A 25,849-nucleotide genomic window follows, 5' to 3' on the forward strand; every position below is an offset into this window, starting at 1 on the left:
AGAACCGGTAATATTGGAAGCAGATGAACCAAACGACGACATTGATTCTGACTCAACATTGCCAGAAGAACCTGATACTCCAAAGAGGCGTTACCCAGACAGAATCAGGAAGCCTCCTCAAAGACTGAACTTATAATTGCTTAAACTTAACCAATGTATCTAGCAACAGTAATTGTGATTGTAATTCGTTATCATTAGTGTTAAATGAATGTTATGTACTGTTTATCTAAAAGGGGAGGAATTGTTGTGTATGTACCTTTAAGAGAATAACTGGTCTCAGACTGCAATACCGGCAGTGACCACCCCTGTATAAAAGGCGCTAGAGAGCCTCTGTTGGTTAGTTTCGTTTATGCCTTTCACCAGTAAAGACTTGTTTGTTTCTCTCCTGCTAGTCCGTGTCTCAATCATTCATGGACTTAACAGAGCTCCTTTCTGTTTTGAGCAAGATAGGCATCGGGCTGCTTAAAACTAGCAAACACCACACTTCTTCCATTGACATGGTAATGCACATAACATATGAATAACCACGAGAGGGGAGTGATGCGACAGATTTGGGCATATGGGCTAAGCAGACGAAAAAATTTGCTTGTAGCAGATTGGAAATCTCAAATCCTATCAGTATTTGTACCATAGCACATTAGCAAATACACTGCTTTGTCATAGGGTTGGGAAGGGCACATCTTTGGATCTGGTGCATTTTCTTTCCAAGGTGCTACCTTTCCTTGGCGAGGTCTGAGGAGATGTAGGAGGAGACGACAGCTGGGATGATGTGTTTGATATAGTATCTTCTGCCTGCTTTTTATTTCGATCCAAATTTGCTTCATCAGACAAGGACAGAATTTTCTTCAAAGCTTGAGGAGAATGGGTACCTGAAGGACAGAAATTGGAATAGCAATGCAGTTAAAGTAACCCTGTTCATTTCAACACATACAAAGCAAAATAATGCTGAACAAATATACAATTGTAAAGAAAAGATATTCAAATTCACAAGTCTTTGGAACAAAAGCACTTGATATTTTACTGAAATGGCTCTGCAGACAGGTTATTTTTCAAGCACACTTTGTGGAAGGGAAATAGCAAACGCTTAGTTCAAAAGCAGAGCAGCAAATTATTCTTTAAAATGTTATTACCAAATGGAGGGAGGTCTTTAAATTGCACGTTCTTGTGTGATGGATACAGTGATACAGCTGGGACCTGGAGGGCCTGATTTACTTTCTGCTGTTGCTTCTGATGCTGTGCCCCTGATCTGGGAGCAACTGGAGATGTATCTGAAAGTTTCCCTGCTTTCTTTTCTCCTCTGCTCTTGGCTACTAGATACCAATGAAGAAAGAAATTACATATGTACAGATTTCATTGAAAAAGCAAGATTCCAACTGACAATTTTTAAATCACTTAACTTGCTGTCACTTATAAAGATATGTATTTCTTGGAATGGGGGAATGAAACATGCTGCAATTCAGCTTTGTTTCAAATGCTTTGGTATTAGTTGATTTGATTTTTATTTTTGGTCCCTGCTGTTTTTGTTTCAGAAGTGTAACATATCGTGCAACAATGTCATCCTGGTGCAGGTCACAAGACTCACAGCTGCAAAGGACAGTTTGTAAAACAATAGTTGCCCTTTAGTTTTACAAGTTGTGGAAAGGAATAAACACAAAAAAGGTTGAAAAATCTTTTCTGCCAGCTGAGGGGGAATAAAAAATATATAGTTTTCAGTTTTACATTTTAAAACATTATTGAGACTGGTGCAATGAACTGGAGCCCCAGTGAGCTGTACCAGAGTGAGCTTTTAATTCCAGCCATGTACTCGCTTCAGAGATACGTCCTGAGCAGAGTGAAGACAGTTTTCTAACCCAGTGAACTACCTATTCGCCATACTTTTGCATCAAAATATATAAGAAATAGTGCATATCGCACATGCCCCTGTCCTCATATCTTGGGTGTCACAATTGCACCTGATTGGCTTAAATTTCATATTCATATATTATGGTCGATTTTAAAGTTTTTCGATTTGCTGTTTTAGCCTTACTTATTTTTCTCTTTGTGTCTCCATCTTTTTTCTCTGTAGGGAACATGCGTGTGGGCCAAGGGGGGTCACGCAGCTGTGGGCCAAGGGGGGTCACGCAGCTGTGGGCCAAGGGGGGTCACGCAGCTGTGGGCCAAGGGGGGTCACGCAGCTGTGGGCCAAGGGGGGTCACGCAGCTGTGGGCCAGGGGGGTCACGCAGCTGTGGCCCAGAAGGATGACGCAGCTGTGGGCCAGTGGGGTCACGCAGCTGTGGTCCAAGGGGGGGGTCACGCAGCTGTGGGCCAAGGGGGATCACGCAGCTGTGGGCCGGGGGGTCACACAGCTGTGGGCCGGGGGGTCACGCAGCTGTGGGCCAGGGGAGGTCATGCAGCTGTGGGCCAAGGGGGATCACGCAGCTGTGGGCCGGGGGGTCACACAGCTGTGGGCCAAGGGGGGTCACGCAGCTGTGGGCCAAGGGGGGTCACGCAGCTGTGGGCCAAGGGGGGGTCACGCAGCTGTGGGCCAAGTGGGGGTTCACGCAGGTGTGGGCCAAGGGGGTCACGCAGCTGTGGGCCAAGGGGGGGGTCACGCAGCTGTGGGCCAAGGGGGTCACGCAGCTGTGGGCCAAGGGGGGGTCACGCAGCTGTGGGCCAAGGGGGGGGTCACGCAGCTGTGGGCCAGTGGGGTCACGCAGCTGTGGGCCAAGGGGGGGTCACGCAGCTGTGGGCCAAGGGGGTCACGCAGCTGTGGGCCAAGGGGGGGGTCACGCAGCTGTAGGCCAAGGGGGGTCACTCAGCTGTGGGCCAGGGGGGTCACGCAGCTGTGGGCCAAGGGGGGTCACACAGCTGTGGGCCAAGGGGGGGTCACGCAGCTGTGGGCCAGGGGGGGGTCACGCAGCTGTGGGCCAGGGGGGGGTCACGCAGCTGTGGGCCAGGGGGTCATGCAGCTGTGGGCCAAGGGGGGTCATGCAGCTGTGGGCCAGGGGGGTGACGCAGCTGTGGGCCAAGGGGTGACGCAGCTGTGGGCCAAGGGGGGTCACGCAGCTGTGGGCCAAGGGGTCATGCAGCTGTGGGCCAAGGTGGGTCATGCAGCTGTGGGCAAAGTGGGTCACGCAGCTGTGGGCCAAGGGGGGTCACGCAGCTGTGGGCCAAGGGGGATCACGCAGCTGTGGGCCGGGGTGTCATGTAGCTGTGGGCCAAGGGGTCACGCAGCTGTGGGCCAAGGTGGGTCATGCAGCTGTGGGCCAAGGGGGGTCATGCAGCTGTGGGCCAAGGGGGATCACGCAGCTGTGGGCCGGGGTGTCATGTAGCTGTGGGCCAAGGTGGGTCATGCAGCTGTGGGCCAAGGGGGATCACGCAGCTGTGGGCCAAGGGGTCACGCAGCTGTGGGCCAAGGTGGGTCATGCAGCTGTGGGCCAAGGGGGGTCACACAGCTGTCGGCCAGCGACCACCGATGAGAAATCAAACCTGATTTTATTCTTGGCACATCTGGAGTTAGTCTTACTTTACATGCAACCTTTCATTGTTTCTTTCTTTTCACAGCAGTTTCAAAATGTTTTTTCACTGCAGTCTTTACAATTGTGCAAGTCTGCAATGGATTATATGCAATTTGTTTCTATGGCATGCAGAGAGCCAAGTAGCCAGGAAAAGGGATGGGCAAAACAAACTCCACAAAGACCAGCACAGAAAACAGCAAAGTACATAAACATTGAATAATTTTTTTTGAAACAGCAAAAATATACCTAAAAATAGTGTGCAAGGAATAAATTATTTTAAATAAATTATTTTACATTTATTTCTTGCACTTATTGTATATTTTTGCTGGTATATTTTTCTTTTCTATTTTATGCACCTTTTTCTGTTTTCAATGCTGATCTTTGTGGGGTTTTTAGCCGACCCGTTTTCATGTCCAATATCCCGTGTGCTTTGCCATGGACGTCTTACATCCAGTGAGAATGTATCATCGTTAAAAGGTCGCACTTCAAAAGTGTCAAAAGTATTTTAAAAAAGGCAAAAGAAAGCTAGCCAAATCCTGCTCTTTTTTTCCTAACACGGCCTACCGTCAGTGCAAGAATCAGGGATTTACAAACACGGTCAATTTTAAGCAACTGCAACCAATAATTAGCCTTTAATTGATCTGAGGATGTGACTATTCTAAACACTTCCTCAGAGGATGTGTCTGAGCAGTGGCCTTAAAAGGACGTTGAACACAGTTCCACAGAAGAATCTACACATTACAACTGTGTGCCAGACCTTGGACTACCCATAAACAACACCATTGGAAATCAGTAGTTAACTGTTAAAAATCAAATACTGGGCCATATATTTCACTGTCTGGCACTTTTGTGAAGCCACCATAATATGTGTCAACCACCCCCAGGTCTCATGAGCAAATTTTACTGAATTAATGAGTGCAGCAATAGAATTTATTAACTATACTGATTTGTACTGTTTTCAAGATACACATATTCTGGTAGATGCTAATGGTTTAAAGGACATAGAGCTTTAGAGTGCTATTTGTGTCCAAATGCTATGGGGCATTATTTTTCAGTCACATCAATGGAAATGTGAACTCGAGGCCTGCAAATTATTGACACAAGAAAAACTTTACCAAGGGCCATTTTTTCCAACTTAGTCCCAATACAGCATTTCTGTTATTTTCAAGTCTGGTTATAACCTTTTCATGAAATAAAGATTCCATTGCAAACATTCGCTGTGCCTATTTGTTCCATGGAAGTAAGCATTCTGCCTTTTTGTGTGTACTATTCAGCCTTTATATAACAATTTACTGAAAAAATGAATCATGCTTTATTTACAATATAAAATCTCTTTTATGGTTCTCCAAACTGCAAATCCAGTTGGCTCGAGAATTAATGTGGATGTGTATTGCTAATCCAAGTAACTCATTTTTTTCTCCTCTTTGCAAGTCACATTTTATGGATACAGATGAAACACGTTTTCATTTTACTGCATAATCCCATTTGAAATATTGACCGCACTTCTCCATGATTTAAGACATCTGTTACCCGATCCCTTAGGTTTACAGCTTGCCAATTGAAACACCATCAGCAATGTATAATATACTCAAATGTGTTTCTATTAATTTTTTATATAAATTCCATGGCTGAAACAAAATTCCACATAATTAATGCAGCTACAGTACAAGACAGTCAATGAATCTGCTCTGTAAGCATTATCTTAACCATTTAACTATCAAATAATCCAGAAATTGAGATTTTAAACATGTACTTTTGGCAGTATAGCATCTACAATTACAATATAACCTGTCTCTATATTACTTGTTAATTGTAATACTTACAAAAAAATAAAATAATTAACAAAATGGTTAGTGTAACCATATTCAGAGCCCATGAAGATAATTACATTAGATAGTTTCTACCCTTGTCATTATATTGGTCCTCACCAATTTGGAAAAGTATCACTCTCAGGACCTTTCGAAAAGAAAAACTTTAAAGGATTTCTCATTAACACATTTTTGCATATTTCAAATCTATCTGTAGGTATTATGGACATTTTGTTGAAATAGTCAAGGGATCTGACTTGGAGTTGTTGAACCTGCACATGTAAATGAGATTATCGCAGCCTCATTAATGATCAATGCTCACAAGAAGATAAAACATGGAACAAGGAAAGGTAATACGTCCCATTTCGCCCATTCCTTTCTAAAACCATGTCAAATCTGCACTACTGTGGACTCAACCCAACCCATGCAACTCCCCAGAGGAATGTCCTGCAAAGTTTCATCCAAAGGTAAAGAGAAAAACACCAGAACACCGATGTAATCTTACATCCGATGCTATACACTATGGGCAGGATTTTCATTGGGCCGTGGAGGCGGGATTGGAGGCGTATGGGGGGGGGGTTAAATTGCAAAAACTGGCGTGCGGGCCAAACCCGCCTCCAAGCAATTTTCATTAATTCGTGTCTAATGGTCAAGTCTCCGTCCCGCCTCCAAGATGCGGGATAGGCCGTTAAGGCCCTTACCAAGCACTAAATTGCCTCTATAATGCCATTTTGAAAGGCCTTTGCGATTTTAACCTTTTTCCCACGTGAAACACGCCTGTTCTGAAACACGACAGCGAAACCTGGTGGGAGTACAATTGGATTGCTGACTATCAGCTGCAGCTCAACCATTTAAGTGGAGATTTGACCAGCCATCATTTGCAGGTGGCAGGACTTTGTAGTCTCAGGTCTGGGGGAGCTTTTAGAAGGCATAACCACAGCTGTGGAAGTTTGGAGCCTGACACCCATCTCCAGTGTGACCTCCTGGGAAACCCCTCTCGCCACCTTCACTGAGCGCTTCATCAACTGAGGCATATACCAGAAGCATGGGAGCCATTTATTTCCTTCCCTTCTGGACATTAGATGAGGACGAAGACCAGCCGCAGCACCAGCAGAACTAGGAACAACAGCAGCACCAACAGCAGCAGCAACAACAGGAGTGCCAAGCTTCTGCTCACCCACCTGAAGATGCACAGGCCAGAAGGGGCCAGCGCATGGAAGCCTGTCGGCGCAGGAGATACCACCCAAACAGGGTCTACAGACACAGGGTCAGCTATCTCAACATGTCTGAGCAGCAGTGCCAAAGGCGGCTCCGACTTTCACGAGAGGTAGTGGGTGACATCTGTGCAATGCTGCAAAAAGACCTGCAGGCCAGAGGACCAAGTGGACAACCCTTAGCAGTGGCCGTCAAAGTCACCACCGCACTCAACTTTTTTGCCTCAGGCTCATTCCAGGGATCAGCAGCAGACATCAGCGGCATCTCCCAGGCGGCCGCACACACTTGCATCACGCAGGTAACCGATGCCCACTTTGCCATCGCACACAATCACATCCATTTCACCAATGATCAAGCAAGTGTCACGGCACGTGCGGTTGGAATAGCTCATCTGGCAGGCTTTCCAAGGGTGCAGGGCGTCGTTGACTGCACACATGTGGCCCTTAAGGCACCCCATCGCAATCCAGATATTTTTGTCAACCGCAAGGGCTTCCACTGATTTAAAGTTGCTCGGAGTTGGGAACCAGGCGGCGGGGTCCCGCCCGCCAGTTTTCGCGATTTTAACCCCCCCCCTAATGCCTCCAATCACGCCTCCAGGCCCCATTGAAAATCCAGCCCTGCGTGTCTCAGTGAGGATTCTTCAATCTGATTGGTTGAATAGCCTTGCTGTTACTTGACCTGCTCACAGATGCCACAGATCCCCTGTAGTGGGCGGTGCTCTGGAAAAAACGTCGCATTGGAGCAAATCTGCAATCTGAAGCTGGTCAAAACTCTGTGGGCAGATGTCAGCAAGGTGAATGGCAAGTGCTGTTCCTTCGCCGCTGATTGCAAAATCCGAGTCCTCATCATGCTTTTTATAGGAAGATACTGCTTTATCATATCTCTTAAAATCGTCCAAAAAACATTTTTTGGTTTTACTTCAAAATTGGTCCCCATGGGAATACTTCTCATTAATACCATAAATAAGAATTAAATATTTAACATAGTATGTTTTTAATTAAGTGTTGGTTTATTGCAGCCTTTCTAGTGTTTAAACTGTAATATTAGTGCATATTTCAGTGCTAAATACTTAAACCAGTTCACCCAAGGTGATTGTCATTTCACTGGACCTGCAAATTGAACAGCAACGACAGCAGCTTCAACCTGCTGAATGGGATTGGCATATTAGTCGTGAATCGGGAGCACTCAATTGATACTTAAAGGTTGAAGTTTTAAGTAAACATTCAGGCATTATTTTTAGTTAAAACACTGCATGTGAAGGAATGTTATAGATTGCTCCAGATGTTCTATCACAAAAAGAATTTAAAATCCTAACTTCATAATGGATGATCTCATTTTAATTATACAGAAGAACCATATTATAAATTATTTCTTTTGTAACAAAACATCATATTTAAAGTCAAGACTACTAGTATTTTAATAAACCATTTCAAAATTGTTATTTATTGTTTTTCACAACTGGAAGGAAATTGAATGTTTCCTTTAACCCACAGCCTAATGAAATCTGAACTACTGGTTGCTTCATTTGTTGATACAATGCAAATTAATTAACGTTTTCTCAAAGAATATAAAAAAGTTCCGTGACTTACATCTTTTAGTGCTTGGCTCACACTGCAGTGACAAGGCCTGCAGGCTTTCTTCATCCATGTCAAGGTTAAGGTTTGCAAGGTACTGTTTTACTTTCCGAGCCATCTTTGCATCTTCGTAGAGTTCCTTTGCATTGAGAAACAAGCTGCGACGTACCCGTTTCTCGTCCAGCATTGCAGCATTTGTATTGCCGTAGCTCAACAACCTGCTGCAGGGGAAAGAGAGATGCCGCTGGTTTCAGCATGGAAGGTCAATGACTGGGACATGCAAAAGTCAGATTGAGGTCAGTCTTGTTCAAGCTCAAAATAACACTGCCTCATTCCAGTAAGTCAGACAGACAAAAATGAAGGAAACGGAATGAAGAGTGAAAGGGAAATAAAAACCAGCAACTACTCTGCAGATAGCCCTATCCTGCTTCAACTTGGCAATCAAACTTTACAGCACTATAAGCATCTCTGCCCACTGGTTTAAAAGAAGCTACTACTCCGGCAGAACAGTTGGAGCAGGAGTTGAAGCTTATGCAGGACTGATGTTAAATAGCAGTTATAATAAATCCTGACAATATTAAAAACAAAATTAACTCAATATTTCTCTACACCACTTTATGATCAGAAGGAAGGTACAATTTAAGCAGCCAATCTCTTCCACTCACAAAGAATGGAACTTTTCCCTCTACATAAGATAGATAAACAGATACTGGGACTGCAATCCATCAGCAGCTTAGCCCAAAAATCACTGAATGCTGAGACTTCAAAAATCACTCCCACCATCTGAGCTACCAGGATGCCAATAAATACAGATAAATATTTAGAATTAAACTTTTCCACTACAGTGGAAGTATTTAACAAATTATGTATAAATATGTGGTTATTTTCCCTGTAAAAGTAAATTAAGTTAAAAAAATAAAATCCAATTTTCCATTTATAAGTACCTAAAGTTTATTAAAATGTATCTCTATCAACTACTGTCAAGGGAGATACAAACCCAACATTAAGCTGAACCACTGATGAAACCAGAAGTCAAACTCAATCCCTAATGCTGCAGGAAAGGGGAAGTATATTGTAATTATAATACTTAATTGTCCACATAATTATGACTGTCAATTTTTTTAAATGTCTATCTTTAAAAAGACTTTTTAAACAGTTACTGTTTTTCAGGGCTAAAAATCTGACAATTTATCATATATATTGGCCCAGAAATTCGGGTCCCCACGGGTGAGTACGCGCTGGGTACTCACGCGTAGGCCCAACGGAAGTGCCAGTTTCGTCCATGCACAGCGCATGCGTGGGAAACCAGAACTTCCGTTCCCTTAACTGAAGGGGTTCAGAGGTCGAACACGTGCGCCGGAGAGGCAGCGCGTGCGCATGGAACTTTCGGGGTTTTTTTCAGGTTTTTCCGGGAGTCTAAGGGCTAAAAATTCAGTTTGGGGCGCCAAGCTCACCTGGGCACCGGAATTACCACTGCGCGCGGAGCCACTTGCGCCATCGGGATATTCAGTTTCTGCGCCCCAAATGGAAGCCGGCCGCTAAACGAGGCTTCCCGCGCCCCGCTTGGGGCGCTGAAACTGAATATCGGCGCGCAAAATGCCGCAGCACCACCCGCTGCGGCACGGCACGCAGCGGTACTGCAGGCCTTCCTCCTACTGTTAAGGGGGAGGTGGCTGCAACAGCGCGATCCCCGCTCGCGAGTGCCGGCAAATGAGCCCGGCACCAAGGAGAAGTGCCGGGCTCTCGGGAAACAGCCGGCAATGCCGCGGGTGGGGGGGGGGGGGGGGTGTAGGAGGCCGGGGACGGAGGTGCGGGCAGGCGGCCGCCGAAAAAGCGGCCGGCCGCACCTCCACCTTAACTCACTCCACTACCGCCACAGGTTGGCCCCTGTGTACCGGTCGCTATTTGTGGCCGGCGCGGAAGAGGCGGGCGCGACCTAATATGGCGTTCGGGGCTGTAGCGGGGCGCTGCGCACACCGATGACGTCATCGGTGGCGGCGCAGCGCTACAGGCTAACACCGCCATTAGTGCCCCGCTAAATATCGCGGTGTTTGTGGCCAGTGGCGCTAAAGCCTCTGAGTGGCCTCTTTGGGCGCAAACTGGTGGCGTAAGCAACTGAATTTCTAGGCCTAAGTCTCCAGCAGTTACACTTTTAAAAAGCAGGCGCAAGGCCTGCTTTTAACAAGGTAAGTGGTGAATTAATGAAAATTAAAACATTTTTTCCACAGGTTTATTATTTTTAAATACTTTAAAGAAAGGTAAGTTTATTTTTAGCCCCGTTAGAAACTGTAATTAATTTTTCAAAAATTTAAAATATTGTTTAAAATAGTTATTTTATGTAATTTATAGTGATTTTTAAACTGTGATTAAAAAAAAAATTATTTGAAGTTTTAGTTATGTTTTGGGGGCTTATAGTATTTATACTTTTGACAGCTCTTCCTGTCAAATTTATGAATGGGCATTCCCTGCTACCATTGGTTCTCCATGGCCCACGTGATCCCAGGGGATGCATCGAACTAACTGCACCCCTGGGTTACGCAAGCACTGCGCGCCGGCAGTTGGAGGAGGCCCAGGATCGGAATCTAATTTTTTTGAAAATGGTGCACATGCTAGCTTGCTGCATGCAAGTCCTTGCTGATACACATGTATGTACTTTACCACGATCTTTTTTTAAAGAGAGTTCCAAGAGGAACTAGTAAAATGAGTGCAAGGACGCTATGGGAGGGCTTTTGTTATTCAAGTTACTACAGCTGTTCTTTGGTCAGTACTTTCAATTTCTCACCATCATGGGTTTACAAACTTGAACTGATTTAATACTTTTGATTTTGGAAAATCAAAACAGTGCATATGCAAAATACGGGACTGTACACAATTTTGTCAGTTATAGTAACAAATAGGAGCTATTTGATGCATTCATTTAGCTCCTGTTCAATAGTATAAAATATAAGACACTTCTGAATTGTCGTCTACAGACTGCTAATGTAAGGCCTGCATTGCACTGCAGAAGAAAGAGACATTTCAAAAAAATTTGTGAAACACTGTACACCTGGATGAAACACCAAAAACATACAGCGCCAAAATAACTATGATTAAATAACTGTAACATAATTACACTTTTTTTGCTGATTATGCAATTCTTAGCACTTAGGTATCAGGCAGGTTACTTCAATGGAAAGCAAGGTGTTTGTGTCCTCAGAGCACCAATGCTGCTGTGTTTTCTGGATTGAAACAATCTGAATTGTGCTTATTCTTTTAAGAACAAAAAGCAATTTTATCCACATCCAGCCTTTCTGAGGAGGTATTTAATTCTGTACAATGAATAATTTTCATTGGCTCAATTTACATCACTATGGATTCCATTATTCTGTGAACAGATAGCACTAACCTTGTTCTGAACATAAAAGCAGGATTGATATTAACTGAAGCCATACAGCCAACATTACGGATTTCTTTAGCAATCATCCGTAGCTTTTCAAAATTCACCAAACCTTCCACTTTGGAGTCATTCCCTAAGGGAAGAAAAAATAAAATGATTCCTGACGAGGACAGCTAAACAGATTTCAATTTTACACATTAAAATGTCTATTTAACATCCAGAGAACCCCATGCGAAGGACTGAGACCCCATCAAGGTTGAAAAGGTAAATCAGGAAGTAGGGAATGGATGACAGCAAGCTTGAGTTTGAAATGTCTGAAAATTGTAGGAGGAAGGAAAGACTGAGTGAAATAAGGAATTCCAAAGTTTTATAACAGTGAAGGAATGAGTCAGAGTATGAGGCTGCATGATGAGTATTGCTTTCAATAATAGGGATGTTGGTAGGAGGACGGCACCGACCGTAAATCAGGATAGAGCTATTAATGGTTAGCAGCTATGCTAACGTAGACGTTGCAAATTAATTAGTGAAAATGGAAGGTTAAAGGGAAATCACACCGTAATTATAAATACATGGCATTCTGAAAGATTAGACTGTGTAGTGAGACCTATGATTCTCCTGTGTTTTACTTTCTTAAACTCAATTTCTTTCCCAGGATTTTACATCATCCAAATGCCTGCAAACACTATAAAAATGTAAAGTTAAAACATTGTTTTGATAGTGGATTTGGTAGCAGCATGGACCAGCATAGAGTCATTTCAGCTAAGGAACCTCGGTCTGAGCTCAGCCGAGACTGACGGGATGAAAGCTTTCTTCAACTTTATAACATTCTTATGTAAAATGAGCTTTAGCAACCTCAACTCAACAAAGCTCAGTCTGAAGGGACATAAGGATGTTTGGTGAGAATGCTGGAAAAAATGTATGAAGTGCAGTCGAAAGTTCTCTTCAAAGATTTGAGTTAACCAAAAAATAGAGGAAGCTTTACTGTGCAGTTGAATGTGGTGCATCTAATGTGGGATTAATTGATGCTGAGACGATACACAAAGCAGGAAAGAAGCCATTTCCCAGCACTAACATCCCTTGCCTTGCTGAATGCAAAGATTAACCAATTCTACTTTCAAGTCATGATTTTCATGTGTTTTGCACTCAGCTCAGAATGGTAGAAGTGAATGTCACTGAGGACAGAAAGCTTTGTTGGGCTCACTTCCATTTCTACTATTCATGCATTTCAAAAGCAGGGCATCATAAATAAACATAAGAAACTAATGGGTTTGTAACCTCCAGAGCTCAGTTCTATCATCACCTCTTAACTAGGCGGCCCAGGGATGTTGACCTAGTTTTTTAAAAACCTAGGCCCAATGGCGTGCAGTTTCCAGTACCATCAGCATTTCTCAGCTTGACAAATAAAAGTCACCTTAACAGTCATTGATCTTTCAGTCTATATTTCGGTATTCTTTGAAAGTTAACTGTTATAAAGGATAAAGAACAATACAGAAATCTTTTGGGGGGTTTGTGAGTCTGCTGCTGCAACTCTGCTAGGAGACCAGCAGAATCTACCAAAAAACAAAGACCACGATGGTGGCTGGAAGCACCAGTGCCTGTCCATCCTGGGGGGAGGGGTTACCCAAGCACCCGACTGCAGCCATATGCTGTGTTAGGAGGCTGATCACTTACTTAAAAAAATAAGAATTTGTGGCATTTTCTTCTGTGGAGTGCAGAGTGTCCAGGCCTTGTTAGGGGCAAAACCTTCCTTCACACTTACCAGGCAATTGACTGCAATGGGACAAAGCCAGGGGCAGGGATTCCTACACCGGCAGTACCTACACCTTTGGCTCAGTTGGGATCCGGTGCATCTGTGGAGAGTTGTACGCCCAGTGAGGTGAGGAGTACTGGCTTCCACATCGGTGGATGTGGGCCCCATCAGTAGGGTTCAGGCCAGGGTAGTGGCCTGGAACCCCTTCACCCAATAGAAGAAAGATCCTCAAATTCTTCTTATTTTCAGTCCCCATATCACAGACTGTTATTGATAAATTCCAAGTCATATCGTGACTACATAATTTCCTCATACTTGAAGAGTGATGGGCTTGCACAAGCTCAATGACAAGAGTAAAACTTTGTTTTCAATATTTCCCTTCTTTAGCATTCCGATGTATACAAGATACAATATACACAAGTGTACCTTTATTGGGAAACAAATAAATTGACCTGTGGTGACATAGCTTCATCTAGTGGAGAATAGGATATAACTAGAAATGATCACAACACAGTAATTTAATTGAGTGGTTCAGATAAATTCATAAAGCTCGAGTTATTTATATTAGTCACCTAAGGCCCGAGATGAAATTGAAATTACTGCTGAACACGCAATAGCGTGGCATAAATAGGGGTCAGTGCAACAGTCATGGCGGTCCTCGCCTCACTGCAGCTACCGGGAGTCCTGAGGCCTGGGATTCCCGGCCAACCACAGTCAAACCTACACACCAGCTTAAATCATGAGGCTTCCAGACCTCATTATCATAGTTAAAGTGCCAAACCGCCTCCTGGCAGTGGGTTGACTGCCCGTGACCCCTCAGTTAAACCCAGAAGTGGGCGGGTCGGAGGCGGGTTGGGGTCAGGATTTAGACTTTTAACACTTTAACTTCCCCCTCGCCCCAAGTTTTTTCAGGTTAAAATTCCCCACAAAGTAATTAAATGGTAATGCAAGATGTGCTACCATAACAAGATAATTGACAAATCATGAGCATGGTGTGAAAAAAGTACTGATATTTAAAGTAGAGAAAACTGCAAAAATGAAACCACAGTCACAATTTTTTTTTTTTTAAATAGAGCTACCTTCATGCAGGAATGTCAGATATTTCTTGATCATAGGGAAGAGAGGAATAATGGGAGACTGCAGGTTCTGGTTATTGAGAACATTGCAGTATTCAGCCATATTTCTGGAAGGGTCCAAGAAATCCTGAAGATCCTGAAATAACTTCTCATATTTGCGTGGAAGTTTTTCCCATGTATTCCGCAGTCGTGCCACCGGTGCAAGTTGTAGACCACTAGGTTTTGAGAGAAGACAAAGCAAAATTACAATATGTATTACTTACAACAAAATCTAAACAGGTCTTTTAAGAAGTAAACTGCCAACTTAACTTGAAATTTAGCCACCTTTAAAAAAAATTTTTTAAACCGCAATGTTTCAATCTCTAAAACACTAGACAGAAATGATGTGTATCCCCTTTTTTATATGAACCATTGAATGTTTGCCATTATGGGTTGAAATGAAGATTGTGGGTAGGTTTCAATTCACAATATCAGTAGCCAAAACCATTCAGCAAGGGTGCAGCACACATTTAGCAACATAACCGGTGAACACGTCCTGCAGAAACATTTCTCATTTGTAAACACAGCATCTTTATAAGACAATAAGATCCACAGCACAACTTAGACCATTAGAATTTCATATTTTCCACGATCGATTCAAATAAACTTTACATTTTTCTGAGTTTAAAGCAGAAATATATTCTCTGTTTGTATTATTCAGCTCTAGCTTTAATATTGCTAACAATGAACAGAAAAAATGTAACAATCGCTACACCCCACTTTCCATTTCCACCTCGAATTCATTGCGAAAGTCAGTAATGCTGGTTAATGAGGAGTCCTTGGCTCACTGTCATTTTCAGCAAGCACTGGGGATTGCCAGTGTAGGGGGTGGCGTGCGCCCAGTCAGCTTCACCTCGGACTGCCTTGGAGCGCTTCGAATCGCTCCCACACCCCTGGGTTCCAGACACCGGACTTAGGTACAGGCGGCGATACAGAAAATCGAGTAGACAAGTGGTTTGGTGCAAGAAAACCAACATTTTATTAAAAGCAGAATAAAACAATCTTATGAAAATTACTGGTATGAAATACAGGCATAAACAATTACACTTATATGGGAATGGGGAACACACGGCACATCGAGGGAAAACAACTACATTAACAATCCCCTTATCCTTACCCCACCCCCTATACCTAACTAGATTAAGCTATGAGGGGCCAGGAATTCATGCTCACCAATCCAAAACCTGTTGCTTTAAATGGGTTGATTTTGAGGTCCGCTCTTGCTGTCCTTTGGGGTATCCCGTCACCACGTGGTCTCAGGGCGCGGCGCTGAAGTTGTTGATGCATAGCACCTTCCTTTTTCCTCAGATACCATCGTCGTCGAGTCGTGATGGGTCTTCTTCTTCTTCCCCGGGTGGCCGTCGGCGGTAACGTTGCGGTTGGGGGTCGGTTAGCGGTTTTTACCGTCTAGATGATTTCACTACCCATGCTTAAAATACCAGCTTATTCATAAAACTGGGCTCTTACACTGGGGTTTTTACTGTCCATACACACAATGCCAACTTATTCACCAAACGCCAGCTTATAACTGGGCGTTTGTCCCCCAATGCGTCTTTCCGCTGCCCTTCTCTGCCTTTACCGGTTCACCTTCTTCTTCGTCTCGTCTCGTCTGCCCGTTTGTGGCCTGTGTGTTCTGTGCGATTTCGAATCGGATTTTGTTCTCCCACGTTTGGCCCCGGTGTAATGGGCGTCCTTGGTTGTTGAGCAGCGCGGGGAGCGAGAAGAGAGCCCGCCATGAGGCCAGGGTACGAGAAGGAGCGGCAGCAGGCCAAAAGCCAAACGATAAGAGGGCAGAGCAAGAGAGCGATGACCACTGATGGGCCTACAATTATACCCGTTCTTCAACTCCTTATCTGCGCGCCAAATCAGGTCAGTCCTTTTGTCTAACTTTTGGCGGGCTTGTTTAAATGATTACAGCCATTTATTTTAACGACTACTGGAGCAGTTGTCTCCAGGTCTAATGGCCCCGATGTCCTGGTTGTTTGTCATGGATGAAGCTTAATTGTCCCCATCCTGACTTGATGGCTACTGTGAGCTGTTACTGATTAAATATGCAGAAGCCTAATGGCCTCGATTCTAGGCCCATTCTAGCTTGATCTATTTCAAGGCGAATGAATGCATATTCTGTGTATACTTTAGCTGTCTGGCTCCAGAGTGTCCTTTTCACAGATTCCTGCATTTTAAGTTTCGTTTCGGGGCCTGCCTGTCTGCAGGGCCTTGCTTTCAAAAATCCTGTCGGTTTTGGTCACGAGGTTACAGAAGCCATTTTGGGGACCCTGTTTTTAATAACTTGTCCAAACAGGGTCCCTCGATCCATAATTTTGGGGGAATGTGGGAATTTTGAGAACCCTACACAGGAGACTTCCTTTGCTGGTCTAACCCACTTATCCTTTGCCCCTACAATATTCTAGCACTGGGACTACAATTTACAAACTTTTTCCTTGTAACTGAAACTAGTTACATAATCTAAATATTTCAATCATAATAAAAGATATATTCCAAGCAAATATTTTAACTTATGTCAGAGATTTACTATTTATATAACTCATTAAAATTTTGTACACTAAACATCCTTAAGTAGGGTTGCAATCTTTGCACAATATGCACTTGAACAACTTTTAGTGTTAACAATAAATCTTGTTTTTTTTAATGTTTTTCAGCTTTTGTTACTTTTCAATACAATTTTGAAACTTATAAAAAGGCGTAACATTTCACATTTGAAAATGCTCTATTTAACACTAATTCCCTTTTCTTACAATAGTAAAAGCAAAGGATACATTTGTGTCCCTCCATTTAGAAGCTCATCATTGCCATTGTTCCATTTCCAATAGAAAGAAACACATTTGCCGAATCAAGCTTTACTACAGCTTTGTAAGTGAAGAATTACAACTCCTTCAGATTACTCTAGTAAGTCATCATTTGAAGGAAAATATGATGCTCATCAGGTCAAGCTTCACATTAGAGTCATTTGGAAAGGATAGTGATGCATTTAAATTTTTGTCAACAGAGTAATTTCAAACCAATATAGGACTGCTATTAAAGTCTACAGTACCGCAACGTCTTTCCATCTTCTGTGATATTTCCACTAACATATGATTCGTTTTTTTTAATACAACACACAGAATAACAATAGATTTCGGTTACAACTTCTACATAATACAATTTTGATGAAAATTCATTTTTATGCAAGTGCTCCCAGCACTGTGTTGTGGTTCAAGGATCCCAGCGTGGCAAAGTGAACTACAAAAGAAGGTATTTTAAATTTACAGCTCTCTCTGCAGGCTTCTCCTACATATGTGTAGAGGTAGATGTTGATGCTGCTGCCTGACCTGCTGAGTATTTCCAACATTTTCTGTTTTTACTTCAGATTTCCAGCACCCGCAGTGCTTTGCTTTTGTGTTGTGGTAGCATGTAGTAGATGTTTAATTTCAGCCTGAGTCATATATCAAGCATGGCTCAGTTTCCATTTGCTACCTCTCTCGCCATCATTTTTACATTCTCCCTAATCCCCTTCTGCTCTTGTTTCCATCCTTATAGTTGTATTAGTTGGTTCTTTACTGGGCCAACTGCACCATTCCACTGTCCTTTCATAATCTGCTGCCCATTAAATTCAATAAAGCCTTGCAAGGTTTACAAATTATCACACAAAGTACCTGGTGAAATTGAAAATAAACATTCATACATGCCAGTAAAACACTAAAAAGGGCTTTAGAGAAAAATGTTAGTGCTCTGAATACGGTACAAAGAGGCTGTAGTGTATGTACCCGTCTATCTTTAAGGGAACTATTGAATGTAACCGTTCACCTTTAAGGGAACTACTTTAGGTGTGGCACTATTTGTTTGGCTTCTGTATACTGTAATACCGATAGTGACCACACCAGTATATAAGTGTTGTAGCAGGATTGCTGGGGCAGATTCGCCCGGACCTTCGAATAGTAAAGACCTGTTTGTTTGTTACTTCTGAAGTCTGTGTATTTATTAACTGCACAACCCACAGACTTTACAGTGGCGACGAGTCCGATCGTACCCTGCGGCAAGACTACCAAAAGCAACGAAGAGCGTCGAAGAGAGACAACCGCCCTCGTCGTGCTACCAAAAGAAAACACGAGGCTGCAACAACAGAAAGCAGGAAGACTAACGACAAAAGCTGTATCAGCAACAGGCACTGACTACCCTTCTGCCACGGTGCGGAGTGAGCCGACCAGCAAGAAACAAGGCGGCCGAAGAGACTGTGAGTAGGGGAAGGTGTAGAAGTATCCGGAGGATAAGGGCAGAGCACTCGACCTCGGTCGAGGGGGAGCTGTGCCGGCCAAAAGTCGGGTCCAACGGCGTCGGGTGACAGCCGGACCGCGATCGGCGGGAAAAATCCGGGCAGCGACCGCAGCCACGAAGCGCTGAGCCTGCGAGTAGGCGCGGGAAGAGAAACCCAGCCGCAGCCGGGGAGGGAAACACCGGTCTGCGAGAGGGCTGGGGAGGCGAACGGGAACCGTGCGGGTGAGAGCCGGGTGCGGAGAGAGAGACTGCGAGGAGCCAGTCCAGCGGCTGAGCTGTTCTCCACCAACGGGGTACTCGGAGCCGGCAAAACCGAACGTGCGGGAGTGGGTGAGAGACACAGCCGAAAACGGGGTGAGAGACTGCGCGAGAGCCAGTCCAGCGGCTGAGCTGTTCTCCACCAACGGGGTACCCAGGGCCGGTAGCACCGAACGTGCGGGTGAGAGAGCGACAGAGCCGGGTACGGAGAGAGAGACTGCGCGAGAGCCAGTCCAGCGGCTGAACTGTCCTCCGTTAACGGGGTGTGCCCAGCGCCGGTAGAGCCGTGCGGGCGGGAGGAAAAGACATAGCCGAGTAAGGGGAGCTGTGCGGTAGCCAGCCAGTGGCTGAACCTGTCCGCTGTGGGGGAAGCGTACCCCTTCCACCGGGAAGAAGCGCGGGAAGCCGCCATTAGGCGGAGAAGACGCCAGAAGCGGGAAACCGCCATTGAAGTGGGCGGGGCGAGAAAGGAAGAGCGGGAAACCGCCATTTTCGCGGGAAAACCGCCATCTTGATTGACATACCGCCATTGAAGTGGGCGGGGAGAGAAGGAAAGAGCGGGAAACCGCCGATTTCGCGGGAAAACCGCCATCTTAGAAACAAACAAATAAATAAGAATACTTAAAGAAATACTGGTGCTGCTCCCAAGGGAAGAAAGATGCCTAAGCGAGGGAATATTAACGACTTTGATTCTGAAATAGAAGACTGGGCCACGTACGTGGAACGCATAGAGATCTATTGCGAAGCCAACAAAATAGAGGAAGACGACAAGGCGATAACATTGCTAAACTCGATGGGGGCAAAAACATACGGGCTCTTGAAGCATCTAATAGCACCAAATAAACCAGCGGATCAGACCTTCGAAGAGATTGTGGCTGTGCTGAAGGACCACTTGAACCCCACACCGCTGATGCTGGCTGAACGATTCAAATTCTACGCAAGAACGCAGAAGAAAGACGAAAGCAATGCGGAATACTTGGTCGAACTACGTAGGCTAGCGAAATACTGCCAGTTCGGAGGGAATCTGACAGAAGCGCTGCGGGACAAGTTCGTATGCGGATTGTCCAAAGAAGGGACGCAGAAGCGACTACTGGAAGAGAACGACCTCACACTGGACAGGGCTGTCCTTATAGCTGCATCGCACGAAGCCGCAGCGAAAGGAACGGCGGAAATGCAACTAAAGGCGGCGGCACTCGGGGTGGACCAAATTACTTCAAGCACAACAAAATGCTACCGTTGTGGGAAGACAACGCATGACCAGAATCAATGCTGGTTTAAGAACCAAGAGTGTCGGAAATGTGGCAAACTGGGTCACATCGCGAAGGTATGCCGGTCCGGGAAAAAGACCAATAATCAAAGGAAGCCACCACAAGAAAAGTACAACAAGGTACACAAGGTGGCTGAGAAGAGTTCAGACGAACAGAATTCAGACTCAGACCCAAACAACCAGGAGCTGGGTAGTCTGAGAATCCACAATGTGGGTAAAGAAACGGATCTACAGGCCATCTGGGTCATACTAAAAATAGCTGGAGTCCAAGTAAGAATGGAGCTGGACACTGGATCAGCTCTATCAGTCATCAACCGAAGGGACTACCACCGGCTATTCTCTCACATACCTTTAAGAAATACCAAGTTTGTATTACAGACATACACGGGGCATAACGTATACCCCGTGGGGAAAATAAGAGTCAAGGTGAGAGATAGGGGTAAAGAACACCCAGGAATGAACTTGTACGTGTTACCTGAGGGAGGACCACCACTTCTAGGACGGGAGTGGATTAAGAAAATAGACATGGAATGGCATTACCTAAAAGCCATAATGAGGGAGGACTCGGTGCAAGCTATTAGCTCAGATTCTGAAATGGATGATGATAAGACCAAGTCGAATATGGAAGACAAGGCTAAAAGGGACTTGCCGACGATGGGAAAGAAAACGAAGACATGCAGAAGGACTTATGGTACCAAGAAGAATAAAGCTGCAGAGCAGAACTCCAGGTTGACAGAGAATTCTGAGCCTGTTCAAGCAAAGGATTCATCCATGACGGAAGAACACCGAGCTCGGACGCAAACTTATGTCAAAGTACGACAACAATTAGAACAGTTGAGTGACCGTCTCGTACAGGAGATGAAAAATATGGAAAAGTTCTGGGGCACCGAATGGGAGAACCTGGAAAGACTACAGAGACAGCTAGCTCAAGCAGAGAGCGACCATAGAGCCATCGTGGTCAAATACCAATCACATTCCCCTGATGCTGTTCAGGAACTAGAATATTTACAGAATGAACCAAAGGAAGAGGAATCTTCAGGGAGCCAGGATTTTATTCCAGTTCTTCTCTACGACTCCTTACAAGCAGAGTGTGAGAAGTTGAAAGAACAGTATGAACAGGCCCAGGCTACAATTCTGGAGGGGGTTAACTCGGCAGCCTCCGAAAAGCTAGTTTCAGTAGAAGCATATGAACAACTAAAGGTTGAACATGAGCAAGAAGTCCAAAGGCTGCAGGAAATTCTTGATGAACTCAAGGCCAAGACAGACTCATCGATAGAAGCTTCATCCATAGATGTGAAATTAGAGGTGAAAATCATGGCAGAGCATGAAAGACAGGATGTCCAAGAACTTATAAAAACATTGAAGGACACCCAAGACAAATATGAGGCGGCAATGACCGAGGTTCAACAACTTGAAGAACAGATTCAACTGGGAATCCTTTCAGTGGAAGAACAGGACACTGTAAGAATGGTCCCTGAACATGAACTAGAGAGCATCAGAGCGCAACTTTTCCGAGCGCTGAAAGCCAAAGTTCAAGAGGAACGTAAGGTGGAAGTATTGGAGAAAGAGGTGGATGAAATGGAGAAGACTCTGATCCACCGTGTTCCCAGGGAAGAGTTAACGGTCAGCCAACTCCTTCATATGCTGAAGGACAAGACTCTGCAAGGGGAACAATCTGAACACGAGCTTCAATCTTCAGGGGGAACGAGTTCGGAGCTATCAAAAGTCACGGAGATAGCTGAGGTGGCAACACTAATTTTACAAGGATGCCAAAAGTACGTTGAATCACGTCAAGGTGAACAGAAGAATGTGGAAACTGTTACTTCAGCAGAAGGGTTAAATAGCCTGATAACGCAATTACCGATGGAAAGGAAGGTATTGAACTCACAAATGAGGTCCGTTGTGAAGGAATGGCAGATAACCCAGGAAGAGCGGGATGAATATGAATGCATGAAGAAGGCTTTTCAAGAAAGATGTTTAGGGAAGGAACCACCGTCAGCTAACGTCCAGACGGGTGAGGAGGAAGAAGAAGTCTCTCTCGCTGGCCTAACTCAGGATGAACCCGAATATTACCATGACCTGTTGAGTGACACTGAATATTACGAGGATGTGGTCTGCCCAGCTTGTGATGAAAACTCTCAAAGTGCTGAAATCCGGATGAAGCACTTAAGGTCTAAGGAACATAGAGAGTTGGTGGTGCTACAGCTGGCAGCCGAGAAAGGAGCTCCGAGAGTTTCAAAAAGGCAGAAAAGAAAAAGAAGAAGCAGAAGATAATAACTGTCTAAAATATTAGCACTTCTACCATTCCAGGCGGGACATTACGAAAGGAGCTAAATTAGTTGAAAAACTGGAAAATGTCAAGACAGCCAGTTGGTTGTAAAAGTCCGCACTGCTGGTTCAACAGGACGAAAGTTCAAGCTGTTACGTCAAGAAAAAGGCTATGGAGGAGTCACGCTAGCCAGGTGAACCGGCTACACCAAAGAAATGTTGTTCGGAACGAGTCAAGATCAGAGACTGAATCTATGAACTGTTTCCGCAGAGACTGAACCTGTGAACTGTTTCCACCGAGATTATATTTGTAAATTGTTTTATATGACATTGACTCCACCGAGATTATATCTGTAATTTGTTTTATAGGAAGTTGAAGATATGTATGTTTAACGGGGACTCTGTAAGTAATAAGCTAAAAAGGGAGGATTGTAGTGTATGTACCCGTCTATCTTTAAGGGAACTATTGAATGTAACCGTTCACCTTTAAGGGAACTACTTTAGGTGTGGCACTATTTGTTTGGCTTCTGTATACTGTAATACCGATAGTGACCACACCAGTATATAAGTGTTGTAGCAGGATTGCTGGGGCAGATTCGCCCGGACCTTCGAATAGTAAAGACCTGTTTGTTTGTTACTTCTGAAGTCTGTGTATTTATTAACTGCACAACCCACAGACTTTACAGAGGCCTTGTGCTCCAGCTCAACACCCACCTCATTAAGTGCTACTTTGAGACTGTTACGGTTTTCAGTTCAAGCCAATGAAGCCTTCGCTCAGTTTTATACCCTGGGATGTTTTTCTATATTAAAGCTGCTATATAAATGCAAGTTGTTGTGCTGTTGCTGTTGAACTTGTCTCCAAAGTACCTATTGCCAGACACCTCACCATATTTCAACCATCTTAAGCTTCTCTGTTGACAGATATTGCAATGCCACATGGCTGAATACTTAAGCCTAGAAATTGCAGGTGTTAGCGCTGGCCGTTAAGGCCTGTTTTGTTGAAAAAATTGGCGGCCACCCCACTTCTGGCGGATCCCACGGCGGATGCCATTTTCAGCAGGTCAGCAGCACTGCCGTTGCCTGTGCTCAGGCAAGTATTTTAATTAGCGGAACTGTGACGTCAATTGCCGTGCAACACTGAATTGACGCACGCTATTCATTTTGGAGCTTGCCACTCTTCTTACAGCCCTCTCCAAAGCATGCCAGTGCGTGAAGACGTTGACAGCGAGTAGAGGCGGGAGAAAGCGGCTGTGTGCTACAATCCATACAGTAAACAGCTGCTGCTGGATAACTGTTAACTATGCAGCGCTATTGGAGTGAAAATTGCTTCCAATGAGATGCATCAAATCTCCCCCCATGTCAGTCAAACAGTATCGGAGATAAATACTTTTAAAATAAACTCTACTGTACTACAATTGTAATAATATCAAGAAAAATCAAAGCTGCATTTCCTTAAATTTTAAACATTGGGTTTTTCTAGTGTAGGAACTGATAAAATGAGATGCAAAGTTTGGAAGTCTGCTTTTAAAAAGCTTGACAGCATATTCTCACCAAGAGTTTCTCAAAAGTCTGCTGTTGTTAAAAATTTAATTGAACTCTCTTCTGCACTATTTACACCAGTAAACTCCTGACCAAGAGTTCATGTTCCCCATTTTAAAATTTATTTCCATTGATGCCTCATGCAACGATTTAAGGACATCTGTATCACAGTCTTTATGTGGTGTTTCCAGTCACAGTCACTCCGGATCTGAGCCTGTGCTATAAGACCCACTCACCAGGGAGTGAATCACCTATGTGGTATGCAGGCTAGTGCATTGTCACTGCTAGCTGCAAGCTGGTGCATCACCATCCCTCTCCAGCACCATCAGCAGACTCGATAGCAAAACCCAGGAGCAGTCAAAACCCCGCACCGATCCTTCAGACGCGATCTTCAGCCTCCTGCTGAGGTTAGCGCCGGAAAGAGCACGTTGCACAACAGCTTCTCCACTCTGCTCATGTCAATTAGCAGGCAGCACCAAAATACCTGTCTGCGTTCTTTCAGCGGGCGGCCATTAGCTTTGGCCTGCGCGGTTACCGGCACGTTTTCGGCCTACTCGAATTTCTAGGCCTTAGTTAACAGCTCTAAACCCAAAGGTAGTTGGGGTAGGGGTACATTTTCGCTGAACTTAATGATAGAGTTGGATTGTGTACTAAAATCGAACATTTATACTACTTGCATTCTATTTACAGCAAAAGGTGATTAGAAACTTGTACCATTATCAGAGTTTAGTCCTTCCTACAAAGATGTGCGGGTTAGGTTGATTGGCTATGATAAATTGACCCTTAGTGTTAGGGGGACTAAATACGTGGGGTTACGGAGATAGGGTGGGATATGTGTTGGTGTAGGGGTTACGGGGATCGGGTGGGATATGTGTCGGTGCAGGCTCGATGGGCCGAAATGGCCTCTATCTGCACTGTGGGGTATCTGTGATTCTGTTCTGTGAATACAAGAATTAAACGTGATTTAAAAAAAACATTTTTTAGAAGTAAAAGTTTCTCTTACTGGTATATATATTTTTTACCTGATAATTGCAAACATGGAGTTAAAGTTCTTGCAGCGCAGTGCCATCTTGATAAAGTGTTTAATTATTTTCATCCTTTTCAGTTGGTTTGGTTCTCGAAGAATCTCTGTTGCAACCCAAAATGTTTCCTGATTGATAATGTTCTCAAATTTCTTCAGATTGACACATTCAGTTTCTGACTTAAGTTTGAACAAGTCATCCATGTACTCGGTGGGTTCAATGTTACAAAATAGTTCAAAGTTTCTCATGGAGAGCTGGGTGGCAACTTCAATAGTGCTTAGTTGTAGCAGCATGATATGACTCTTCCGGAGCAATTCCTGAGCATCTTTATCTGAGCAGAGTATCCCTGTCTCCATGTTGTTCTTCAGGTAGTACCTTAGGGAGGCAAAAATAATCAACGTTACATTAACTGAAAGGAAAACAATACAGCAACAACACTTTGATCAGACTTATTCCAGGTGTGTAAATCGTTTCTCTTTTCAATTTATTTTATACCAGCGAGCAATTAACTGTCATCCTCCCCGTCCCAACTTTTTTTGCACTGCATTCAGATCAATAGTCGAGCAGAAACAGAACTTCCTATGATGCTCTAACATTCTCACAACTTTTTAGAAATCTCTCACATCACCCACTATGCTATCCTCAAACTGGATTTGCAGCCATACATTTTCTTATGCAACATCGGCAGCAACAGCTTGCCTGATGTCTGCAACCTTCTTCTTGATGATTTGCCAAACTGAGTTTGAATTCCATGAGGGGCAGGCCCTGAAAAAAACATCAAGCAGTAAATGAACTCAGGTGCCTCTATGCACCTCCCAGTGGCCAGCCCCTGAAAAGAGGACTGGGAACATTGGGTTGGGAGCAATCGGAGGGGGAAAAGAACACTT

General features: G+C 44.2%; 1 protein-coding gene and 1 pseudogene across 1 annotated transcript in view; both read right to left on the bottom strand.

Moving 5' to 3' along the window:
- LOC147109791 (histone-lysine N-methyltransferase PRDM9-like) overlaps nt 1-25,849 on the bottom strand; it is a 502,134-nt pseudogene that overhangs the window by 383,134 nt on the left and 93,151 nt on the right.
- The window catches only part of LOC147109794 (rap guanine nucleotide exchange factor 2-like), a 97,410-nt gene that overhangs the window by 7,902 nt on the left and 63,659 nt on the right, over nt 1-25,849 (bottom strand). Inside the window, exons 10-14 of the mRNA XM_086003886.1 lie at nt 24,963-25,337; nt 14,301-14,512; nt 11,481-11,604; nt 8,111-8,316; nt 717-1,310 (exon numbers count right to left, since the gene is read on the bottom strand). Coding sequence (XP_085860012.1) covers nt 1,090-1,310; nt 8,111-8,316; nt 11,481-11,604; nt 14,301-14,512; nt 24,963-25,337 — 1,138 coding nt within the window. The 3' untranslated portion in view covers nt 717-1,089. The remainder of the gene's footprint in view (nt 1-716; nt 1,311-8,110; nt 8,317-11,480; nt 11,605-14,300; nt 14,513-24,962; nt 25,338-25,849) is intronic.

The sequence above is a fragment of the Somniosus microcephalus genome, chromosome 12 (assembly GCF_052327205.1).
Source record: "Somniosus microcephalus isolate GS21.2 chromosome 12, FLI_Smic_1.0, whole genome shotgun sequence".
Lineage (NCBI taxonomy): Eukaryota > Metazoa > Chordata > Chondrichthyes > Squaliformes > Somniosidae > Somniosus > Somniosus microcephalus.